Source organism: Octopus bimaculoides, chromosome 14 (assembly GCF_001194135.2).
Source record: "Octopus bimaculoides isolate UCB-OBI-ISO-001 chromosome 14, ASM119413v2, whole genome shotgun sequence".
NCBI lineage: Eukaryota > Metazoa > Mollusca > Cephalopoda > Octopoda > Octopodidae > Octopus > Octopus bimaculoides.
This window is the reverse complement of record NC_068994.1, coordinates 30,655,158-30,667,277: the sequence shown is the minus strand read 5'-3', so window position 1 is coordinate 30,667,277 and position 12,120 is coordinate 30,655,158. Positions and strand designations below refer to the sequence as shown.

The 12,120-nt window shown below is 38.0% G+C and overlaps 1 protein-coding gene across 1 annotated transcript in view; it reads right to left on the bottom strand.

The window, feature by feature from the left end:
* LOC106884342 (uncharacterized) overlaps positions 1 to 12,120 on the bottom strand; it is a 92,691-nt gene that overhangs the window by 46,801 nt on the left and 33,770 nt on the right. Inside the window, exons 5-7 of the mRNA XM_052972813.1 lie at positions 8,339 to 8,583; positions 2,545 to 2,629; positions 1,131 to 1,363 (exon numbers count right to left, since the gene is read on the bottom strand). Of these exons, the coding sequence (XP_052828773.1) occupies positions 1,131 to 1,363; positions 2,545 to 2,629; positions 8,339 to 8,583 (563 nt within the window). The remainder of the gene's footprint in view (positions 1 to 1,130; positions 1,364 to 2,544; positions 2,630 to 8,338; positions 8,584 to 12,120) is intronic.

Below are 12,120 nucleotides of genomic sequence, written 5' to 3'. Positions count from 1 at the left end.
ACATTTATTAAAAAACTCCCATGTCGTCGTCGTTGTTGGTTTCATCTCGTACCCGAGAATTTATTTTCTTTGCTGAACGCTTTCTTTATAGTAATGGTGTTGATGAATCTGTAGACCAATCTTCGCATGGAAGAGTCGATGGCATTGACCGCAAGGTAATGTTGGAGGAGGGTGGGGTTGATGTTGTCGAGCTTTTCTCTCTTGTTGTTTGATTTCTTCTTTTTCTCTTCTGGTGGTTTCGAAGTTTTTGGTTCCGATGGTGATGGAACACCGCCACTTGTTACGGTCCCGGGCTTGTGTTTCAAACGGTTTAGACTCAATTTCAGTGTTGCTTTGATTGATCCCTATCTTCGAAGAGGGCAACACCGTGAGCTCCTGAAGTGAGCTCACTGAATAAGACTTGGCGGGGGAACTTTGACTCTTCCATTCTTGCTACATGAACACTAACTACAATGAGCACATTTTAACAAAAATCAAAATATTTTATAAGCAGACCAGTGTTAACTCACAATCCATATACGTGTGTTAGAAAGTTGCAGAAACGTTATCTAACGGCATACAAATTAGTTGGCACTTCGTGTCCTACCGGTGCTATTTCTGTGGTCATTGCTATATGTCAGTTCTTTAGTATGGAAATACTGAAAGCTGCTAACGGTAAGTAACAATGTACTTTTATAGTTTGTGGATGAGAGTTTGAATTTGGTTATGGGAAAACTTGTAGTATGGGAAAGCAACATACTACAAGTATTAGCTCAAAGATGCAGTTCTGTCTGCCTGATTCTCCTACTACTACTATTGCTGCTGCTGCTGCTGCTGCTGCTACTAGTGCTGCTGATGTTACTATTACTACTCCTTCTACTATTAATGCTGTTGCTACTATTACTTCTACTACTGCTGCTGCTGCTACTACTACTACTACTACTACTACTACTACTACTACTACTACTACTACTACTACTACTACTACTACTATCATTCTGCCATACAGCATTCTTTCTCTCCCCAAACCCTTCATCCAACTACAAATACTCTATTACTTTCCAACATACCACACATGGCATAATTAAAAGTAATTTCTAGCATTAAATTAATACCAGACATTTGAAAAATAAAAATCGAAATTTGCTTACATTCTTCATAATCCATTGTGTTGTAGGGGTTACACTTTGCACTTCGATGCATTTTAATAAAGACGATGAAGCAGATTTTAAACTGAACACATCTAACGTGTTGTTTTTGAAGTCATCATTTTCGGTGTCTAAGGTATAGTGATATTTGTTATTAACATAATACAGTATTATGTTGATACCATCATCAGTTCCATTGTCACCAGTCATTGTGGTAACATTTATGGCTTTCAGATCTACAAAAGAAAAGAAAAGACACTCAGAGAAAAGAAACAAAGAAAGGCAGATAAGATATTTGAATAGATATAGACATTCAGTGTATTGATATAAAATACGTGGGGGGAAACATTTGCGACATTTCTATGCTCTTGACAAGCACACATTTTTCACAAACGCTTTTTGTTTTCATCATAACGAAAAGAATGATGAGTCATTTTGGCAGAGAAATAACTCGGACGAACTAGATTATTGATTGAATAAATATCTGATTATTTCGCTAATTAATTAGTTTATTGACAGAATGACAACGATAAAAAGAGATGAAATTCAACGGATGCATGTATTTTTCTAAGTAAAACGATCCGCCCAAAGTGCAATACGTATATTCCTACATACATGCTGCATACATTTTTATATGTATGCCATGTTAAACATGACTTTACCCAATTTTATCTGATTCAAAGCAGCTTCGAGCGACATTACTTACACATATACGCACGTGTATGTGTATGTATGTACGTACATATGTATATATACATACATGCATGTATGCATATATGCATGTATATATGTCATTATTCAGTTTTATTTCAATATTTCTTGCCAATAGAAAAAGAGCCGGTTTCTAACCTAATCCAAGGCATCAACAACAAGGTATTTTTGCATGCATGTATGTATGTATGTATGTATGTATGTATGTATGTATATATGCATGCTTGAGTGTATGTATGTATGTATGAACGTATGCATGCATGCATGCGTACATATGTATATGCGTGCATGCATGCATGTGTGTGTGTGTGTGTGTGTGTGTGTGTGTGTGTGTGTGTCTTTGTGTCCCCTCCTACTGCCTGACAAGTTGGGTTAGTTTATTTACATTTCTGTAACTTCGCAGTTCGGCAAAACTACCAGTCTTAGAATCAACAAAAGTACTGGGATCGATTTGATCAACTGAAACCTTTCAAGGTAATGCTCCAGCATGGCTGCACTGCAATGATTGAAACAAACAAAAGATGAAAGATAAAAGAGATAAAATAAGCAACAAACTGAAATAATTAGTAGAGTGAATATTATTTGTGAAAACCTCTTGAAGATAGTATTACTTTTGGGGCCCCGAAAGCAAGTCAAGAATATATATATATAAATATATATATAAAAATATATATATATATAAATAATATATATAAAAATTCCTTACTGTAAGAGGTTATCCAATATTTTTGTTTGGTCAAGACTTCTCCGTGTACCAGTTGATAGTTGTGAGAGCAGTCTGCAATATTCATCTAGAAAGAAATTAAGTTTTTTTTATCAGATAAATATGCATCAAGGCTGTGCCCCAGCATGGCCACGGTCTATTGACTGAAACAAGTAAATAAGACATATCTACACACACACACACACACACACACACACATGCACACGCATGCACACACACACATTCACACAAACACACACACACATTCACACAAACACACACACGCACTCACACATTCATATGCATACATACATACATACATACATACATACATACATACATAGGAACATTAAGTATAATTTAAAACGGTCCATTATTAATTACTCACCATCGTACAATATTGGGAATTATAAACGGGATCTTTGTCTTGACAAAATGTATAACATAATTATTTCTAACTTAATATTGTTATAGTACTAGCAGTTGTACCTGGCGTTGCACGAGTCTTAATAAATTACCATTCAACTGCGGAAAGATGAGGCCTTACACTTGAGAACATTTTAGCGCCCTACCACGGCTACCGCGTTCGTGTAATGCTCTTCTCATTTCAACACCTTGCTCCTCAGCCCAGCACAAATTAGAATCATACACTTGCGAATCAAGCCTTAGAATGAAGCACACAGACAAACGTATAGGAAGAGAACGAGTTGAACAATTTTAGCGTTTCCTAAGAGGGAACTGTTTGAGCGATAGATTGCTCCCAGTTGCAGGAGGTTAATGGTCAACAGTTGGAATGTCGCTTTCAAGAGGTTCATGCAACACGTAGCCGCCATGCATTTTGTAAATTGGTATCCTTTCCATTGAATTGGTCACTTTAATGTTATGAATAAACATACTTGAGGTAATCAACCGTGTAGAAGGCAGTAGAAGGCAGTAGAAGGCAGCCTTTCTGCTGGTCCGTTTGTAGCAGCTGTTTGACAACATTGTTTCTTCGCATTATTATCGTGCAACTGCAACGAATCGCCACCTCTTTCCCATCGTAGGAGCACTATACGAACACTTTCCATAAACCCACAGAATGTCAAGAGGCAGGCGCCCTTTTCTGATGCTTCCGTCTGATATGGGAAAAAATAGTAGAAGTATTTGAGCGTACCCCGTTATATGCATGCATGGCGATAACGTATCCACTTCAGCCTTGGCAAATACATAGCACTTTGTTGTAGACAATGTTTCTTTGTCTTCCTCCGACGTGTTAATGCGAACAGTCTGTCTCTACTGCCGACTCTGGAGCATGCAACGTACAGCTGGCCGTGGGAAAAGCAAGTCTCTTCCAAGAGAAGTCCAGCCACAGAAAGAGTCTGTCCCTGAGACTTGTTGACAGACATGGCGAAGCTGGGCCGGAGCGGGAATTACAGTCTCTTGGTTCAGTTTCTAGGTTGAAATTGGCAAGTGTATCTGTGTCGTAGGACGAATCTCGCAAAAGAACTGTAGGAAGTAAATTTGACTCTGAACGCAGCGGTTTAAGCAGACCGTATGAGGGCAACTCATTCCCACCGAGTGATACAACTGCATTTTCAATGTCGATCAAGGCTTGATTGTATACCTCATCGCTTATACTTTCTACCTCAGGGAAAAGCAACTTCGCCCGACGTATGAAGTCCTTCGATAAGTCGTCTTTAAATTTGAGCTACAAAGACAAAGGGTTGTTCAGTTCACAAATTTGCAGCATAACAGCAAATAGAGCTCAGAGACGCTTAGGTGTCTGGGATGCAACAGCTTCGAATAACGTAGCCTCCCATTGCGCATCGTCTTCCAGCAAACCGTGCTTGAGGCATGCTTCCATGTAAGTGCTGCAAACAGAGCCATCGACAGTCCTTAAGTCATCAAACGACTGGGGCCCACGTACCTCATGTGACAGAACGCGAAGATAAAAGCACTCGTGTAGCTATTATAGTGGATCCCTAGCATAAATAAATCTGAATAATCTGGTGTCACATCAAATGTTGGACCAATAAACACATTGATTAAGTGATACGTAGCTTCATTGTGCTTTTGTAGTTCAGTTTTAGTTTTCCGGTCATCCACTGAGTACCGCGACGCCATGAGACTCTTTGGGTCCAACTGCAAATGTGTACCGAGTTTGGTTGAAATCAGATGACTTTTTGAAAAAAATCGATAATTATCGATCGAGTTTTTGCGAAAACCGAACATTGATCGAAGCAGTTGTTATGACTAAAACATACTTAATGCATATATGAAATTTCAATCGAATCGGTCTGGTGGTTCAACAGTTTGGCCCGGCTTCACTCGAAAGCACTTGTACACGGAAACCGTAAACAGCGCAAAAATATAACTTTTTGAAAGGCAGCTAGGGTATTGATTTGATTCAAGAGGTTACTAAGGTTATTGCTTTAACAATGTCACGCCCCAAACCGTCTTTTCTTATGTGTAAGGCCTCATGTTTCCGCAGTTTCATGGTAATTTATTAAAACCCGTGCAACGCCGGTTACTACTGCTTGTGAAATGGATGAAGGAAGTAGTATGTACTTACCAGTAGCTTGTGCAGTGCAGAGGCTGTTATTGCTTTAACTATCTCATGCTACACATAGAAATCGCTTTCGTTTATTGCAATGGAAAGCATCAGTGCCGGATGTTTACTGCTTTTGGCAGTGGCTATTTTGAGGTCACGTGGGGTCACAATGCGTGTGCACACCATGGTGGAGATTAATTGTTTATGCATTGGAGAAGGAATGGGGTCAGTGTTCTGAGAAAATCAAATCAGGAGCTACCTCAACAAAGGCATTTTGTTCGAATGTGAGTTTGTCGAATTGTGCTCAAACAAAACGCAATTTAATGAAATAATCTATGGCATAAGACTCGTTGGGTGAAAATGCATTCGTTTACCGAGTTTGGTTTAAACTGACTCAATGGTACCAGCGTTATGGCCTGCCTTAAAGGCATTTTTTGAGTCAATTTTTCCCGTCCTGTACTCAAACGAAACGGAATTTGAAAAAAAAATAATAACGAAACGAAAAACCTTGGGTAAGAATGCATTGGTATGTCAAGTTTGATCAAAATCGGACGACTTTTTCAAAAAAATCGATAATTATCGATCGAGTTTTTGCGAAAACCGAACATTGATCGAAGCAGTTGTTATGACTAAAACATGCTGCAGACCATATCAAATGCATGTCTGAAATTTCAAACGAATCGGTTAGATGGAACTCGAATTATAAACCTTCGAACTTGCACACACACACACACACACACACACACACAGACAGTTTCTGTTTTATATATATAGATAATGGCAATTTTACAATGAAACGTTGTCACAAATTTAAGAAGGCATTTAAATATTTCAATTCTTAATTATAATTGCTTTCCATATATAATAAGCATAGTTTTCCAAAAATTGTCTAGCATATAAAAATTGTTTAACATAATTACTCGTTGTGATGTAGAATCTCTTTGTTTCAAATTATCGCAACGTAGAATTCATAAGTTTATTTTTTATTCTTTCATCATGCCCTGATGTCACCAAAAGTTGAATACTAAAGTATTATATTTCTTCTTAACGTTCTTTTTAATGGGTTCATGTACCGCAAATATTTTCTTAGTTCCCTTTGAATTTAGCTAATTTTGGATCGCCTTGAAAACGTTGATTTAACATGTATTTTCGGATATAGTAACTTGAATGATATATTTTGTATCTAAATATGTTGATACAATAGAAACGATCGTCGGCATTGTATGCGGAGATTGCCTGTGTTAGATTGAGTGGCAATGATGGATACTGTGAAATCCTGGGTCTGGCATTTCTGTAGGTGTTTTTGATCGAAGTTTCTGTGCATATACGTTCCCTGAGTCAAACGTGCAGTTTCTTGGCAGTGCCCACCAATGTAGAATATACTGCAGACTATCTGATATACTACATAGATCATCGAGTACATTTTGAAGTCTTTGATGGAGAAATTAGGTGCTGAGCACGCAACAGCACTATCTGTGGTATTATTCATAGATTTGATTTTCTCTATCTGTATTTTTGTTGTTACATATATACATATATACATATATTATATATGTGTATATATATAAATGTAAGATCCAAGGATCGAGGTGTAGGAAGAAATTATGCTTCAACCAATCCACTTCCGAAGTTCCGCTCGCTGTGAAGTTTATGTAGCCCAGATTTTAAATACGCGCGCGGCACACATCAAAATAAAGATAAACTCAAATATTTTGAATTTGTTTCATACACACGTTTCCAGTAGTTATGCAGATACAATTCTTGCATTTACATATACAAATGACGCTTGTGACCGGTGAAGGCAGTCATTGACTATTACTCATATAACGTCTTAGTACCCGCCGTTGGCTCACCTGGGTTCGCACCTGCGGCTTCCATGCTTAGTTTGATAATAAGAAGGGCCACTATGATGCGGAGATTAATGCGGAGATTACCTGTGTTAGATTGAGTGGCCATGATGGATACTGTGAAATCCTGGGTCTGGCATTTCTGTAGGTGTTTTTGATCGAAGTTTCTGTGCATATACGTTCCCTGAGTCAAACGTGCAGTTTCTTGGCAGTGCCCACCAATGTAGAATATACTGCAGACTATCTGATATACTACATTGATCATCGAGTACATTTTGAAGTCTTTGATGGAGAAATTAGGTACTGAGCACGCAACAGCACTATCTGTGGTATTATTCATAGACAGTAATATCCACTGGGATGGACTGGCGTGCATTATCCGTATATTAAGTTCCTCCCTAAGGACTGCATGTTGTATTTAATAAAGAACTAGCATATTTCACACTTTTTAAATCTATATCGTCGTATATTAGAGAATATTTTTAGTGGTTTTCACCTTTTTTGATGTATTATTTATTTATATATTGTAATTGTATATTATTACTTCTCTATTTGTTTATGTGTATTGGTGTGTACTGAGTGCTTTTGTTAGTGAATATTATAAAGGTGAAAGGATTTTGTCTGTTTATTTATTCCGACTGTTTTCCATACTTTTTTAAATGTATATGGTCGTATATTTGCATTACAGAATATTTTAAGTTGTTTTCACATTTTTTGATTTATCATTTATTTATATGTAGTAACCGTGTATTATTACTTTCTATATATTTTTTATATGTGTATTGGTGTGTATAATTCGAGTGTTTTCGTGAGAAAATATAAAAGTGAAGGGATTTTCTCTATATATTTATTTATCTCGACTATCCACCTGCGATCTGGAAGACCTGCAACGAGTGTCACCTCCGGAAAAAAGTGGTATCGTAGCTATGAGGTACGAAGCTTGATCTCCAACCACATGGTTCCGGGTTCAGTCCCACTGCGAACGGAAATGATGAGAAACGGGAGTTTGTTTCTGGAGACGGATGTCTCTTAAGTGCTCGGTGAATCGGTCCACTAAACGACGACTGGTTTGGCTAATGTATAAGGCGCCGTAAAGAGAGCATTTAAAACAATAGATGATGTTGGTGAAGGTAGAAGAGAAAAAGTAAAAGATGTGTTCACCGCAAAGAATGTGGTGAGCAACGGACAGGTGTGGCAACAATGTCTGGAGCAAATGAGGATCCGGGGTGGATGGGATTAGGAGACAGAGGAGAGCTACGGACTAGTAAGTTGCATAGGTTTCAGGTGCATATGAAGGACGGGAGGTGTGAGGAAATGTAGGAGGTAGCAAGTAGAATTTTCCGTTGAGAGGATAGAGTAGAGTGGAAATTATTTTAAATCAACAGCAAAATGAATTTTAGATAAAAGATAGTTGATTTACATTGATTAGACTATAATTCCTTCGCCCAGAGTTTGTCACGTCTATTGATCCGGCGGAGATACAATCAGTAAATGGTAATATAAATATATCTCTGTAACCAATTCTAATTGAATTTGTGTGAATTATATTCGATTTAATCTGAATGCTCATATTTCCTGTTTCCACTGAGGGACTGTGGAACATGTTTATTATGCTCGGGACTTTAAGAACTTTTTCCGTTGCGATCGACAATAACCAAACATGAACTGCAAAGAAATAAAAGTAAATCAAGAAAAATAAGAGATGCTTTTTATAAAAAAATTTAAAAAACAGTCTAAGGTACGTGGTGTCAACAGTAAAGAATAAAACTATATCCTGTCATTTATAACGGGTTCTATTCTAATTTAAAGATATATAAATCCAAGTCATCAACATCACTCGGGCTCATCACAGATTTCGCATAAGACACATGCCTGCTCGATAAATTTCACGTTTTCCCACTTTATTTCTAACCACAAATGGCTTATTTTTTATATCTAGCACTATGTCTTTCTCTATTTTTAAGTTAATGGTAAAAGTAAAGTAACTCTGCAAAACACAAATAATCTTTGCACACAGACGTACAGAAGAAAACAGCAATCAAATAACGGCAGCGATTTGACTGTCACCTGTATTCTTGACAAGAGATGCCAGTTAGTCTTTTACACCTATCAAGCTTGTTCGTATTAGCCCGAGTTGCTGAATAATTTTGCGTTCCTTTAAGAATATTGAAGAACGGAAACTTTTCATAGATTGGAATTTAATCTCTATAGAAATTTACTGTTTCAAGAAAACATAGAATTTGAATTACTTTTAATTTTTACGATTATAGATAACAACTCGGGCTGTAACTTCTGAACCCGAGTCAGGCGCGTGTGAACGATGTCGAGAGATCGACTGCAACGACTGATATTTTGTTGCACAGGGCACCTCTAAGACGACAGCTAGGCGCTGAATAGAAATAAATTAACTGCGACCAGGCTCAATAAAAGGAGCTCGAGTTATTGGCTGCAATTACATACTTGAAGTCAGTGTTGGTAGAAATTAAACCAGCTTGCAAATACACGTTCACTTTACTAAATTTATATCCGGGCTAAACCCGAACAGCGCGAGTGTCGAAGTCGCCATTGATTTAAATATATGGCTCTCTCGCTCTCTTCTGGAAAAAAAGATGAGCAATCTGGAAGACCTGCAACGAGCGTCACCTCCAGAAAAAGTGGTATCGTAGCTATGAGGTACGAAGCTTGATCCCCAACCACATGGTTCCGGGTTCAGTCCTACTGCGTGGCACCTTGGGCAAGTGCCTTCTACTATAGCCTCGGGTCAACCAAAGCTTTGTGAGTAGATTTGGTAGACGGAAACTGAAATAATCCCGTCGTATATATATAAATGTTTGTGTGCCTGTGTTTACCCCCCACCATCGCTTGACAACTGGTGTTGGTGTGTTTACGTCCCCGTAGCTTATTAGCAGTTCGGCAAAAAAAAAACAAACGATATAATAAATATTAGGCATACAAAGAATAAGTCCTGGGGTCGATTAGTTCGACTGAAAGGCGGTGCTCCAGCATAGCCGCAGTCAAATGACTGAAACGAGTGAAAGAGTAAAAGAATAAAAGAATATGTATGTATGCATGTATTTTTATCTTAATAATTTCGATGCGACACTTCTAGTTTATTCTATGACTCTTTCATTTCCTCTCTCTTCCTTTCTCTAATTCTTTTTATCTCCCCTTCTCCCCCTTCCATTTTTTCTCTCTCATCTTTTCTCTAATTGTTTTCCTCTCCCCTTCGCTGTTCTCTGTCTGTCCCTCACTCTTCCTCCTTTGCTCTCTCGTTGCTCCAACGTGACCATCGGCTATCTTTCTTTCTTTTCTTAGCATGAGTCTCTTTTCTTCTGATTCAGCTGCAAGAATCAGACGCATTCTTGTCTGTCTCCTGTCCAAGCTTGTTCCTCCGCGTTCGCCACCTCAACTCGTTCAGGCTTGGCAACCCTTCCTGTTTGTTTTCACACTCCTGTTTTTGTTACCAATTTTGACCCTCTGCAAAATCCCAAATTTTGTTTAATTTACTTTGCGGGAACAGCTGTTTTATCGAAGGCGTATCTTATCATGAATTGCTTGAAATACGAATTAGAAAAACAGCCAACCACTGTTGTAGGGTCGTTCTTTAAGTTGCTTGTCTTGTTTTCCATTTGTTTCTTTCGTTGTTCCCAAAGTAAGTTCATATTCCATATATTCGTATTTCGTATTTCATGTTGTTTACGTTCTGTGACGTCCTGTGTTCACATATGCATATGTATATACATATATGTAAGTATGTACATATATGTATGTATATATGCATATATATTATTTATATTATGTATGTATGTATACACATACATACATACATACGTAAATATATGAGGTGGTATCAACTGGACTAGTGCCGTAGCGCGCCAACAGATGGTAGCATATGGTTGCGTGCGTAATGAGAGCAAGCAGTGAGTTTCATGAGGCAGTGTGCCGAACGACATCGCTGTGTTTACTTCGTAGTTTTTGAAATTTGTGCTTTTGTGATCACGAGTATTCTGTAGTCTTCGATTTTGTCGTGAACAGGAACAAAGAGCCAACGTGAAAATTTGCCTTAAACTTGGGAAGTCTGCTACAGAGACATTGTGCATGCTTTGGCAAGCTTACGGTGACGAGGCAATGGGTCGTACACAATGTTTCCAGTGGCACAGGCGCTTCACAAGTGTAAGAACTTCCCTGGAAGAAGATGAGCAATCTGGAAGAGCTGCAACGAACGTCACCTCAAGAAATGTGGTATCGATAATTCGTCCCTCAGGGTCAGTCTGTCAACCGAGAGTTCTACTACAACATTTTGAAGCGTTTGAGGAAGGACATTCAGCGAAAGTGTCCGGATGTGTGGAGCACGAAGAACTGGATTCTTCACCGATCTCTCCTCACTCGTGAGTCTCTCGCTAAAGACAACATGGGACCGCTTCGACAGCAGTCGTTTTCGCCAGATTTAGCAACCTGATGAAAATGCATCTTAAGAGTCACCGTTTTGACGCTGTTGTCGAGATCCAGGACGAATCGCACGGAAAGTCCTCGACTCACTTATGGAAAACGACTTCCAGGCCGGATCCAAAAGCGGCAGCAACGCTGAGACTGGTGTATTGCTGTGCAAGGTAACTATTTTAAAGGTGATGATATTAAAACTTAAGTAAATATAACCAGTTAGGGAACCTTTTAATATCACCTCGTGTATATATATATATATATATATATATATATATATATATATATATATATATATATATATATATCAGGAGCAAAAAAACTAGTTTTAAAATCTCAAAATGAGATCTAAGCAGTAACGATGGTGTACAGTAAAGTTTATTTGACAATGTATGCTGGCCGTCCAACGTAAAACTATGTTACTACCTTGTAGCACTTGGAAAACATCCTTTCCAGCTAGTTATCGACATACGATTAGTGTCTGTAATATGCTCTGTGTGTGTATACACACACACACACACACACACACACACACACATATCTATATCTATCTATCTATCTATATATACATACATATGTATGTATATGTGTCCGTATATGTGTGTATATGTATGTTTGTGTTTGTGTGTGTGTGTCTAATACACATGAGAAATATGCACAATTTGTAATGTATGTATTCTAGTGTAGCATTTTTCAAAATTACGAAGTTCTTTCTGGTCCCTTTCAGAAATTCTCATATATATATATATATATATATATATA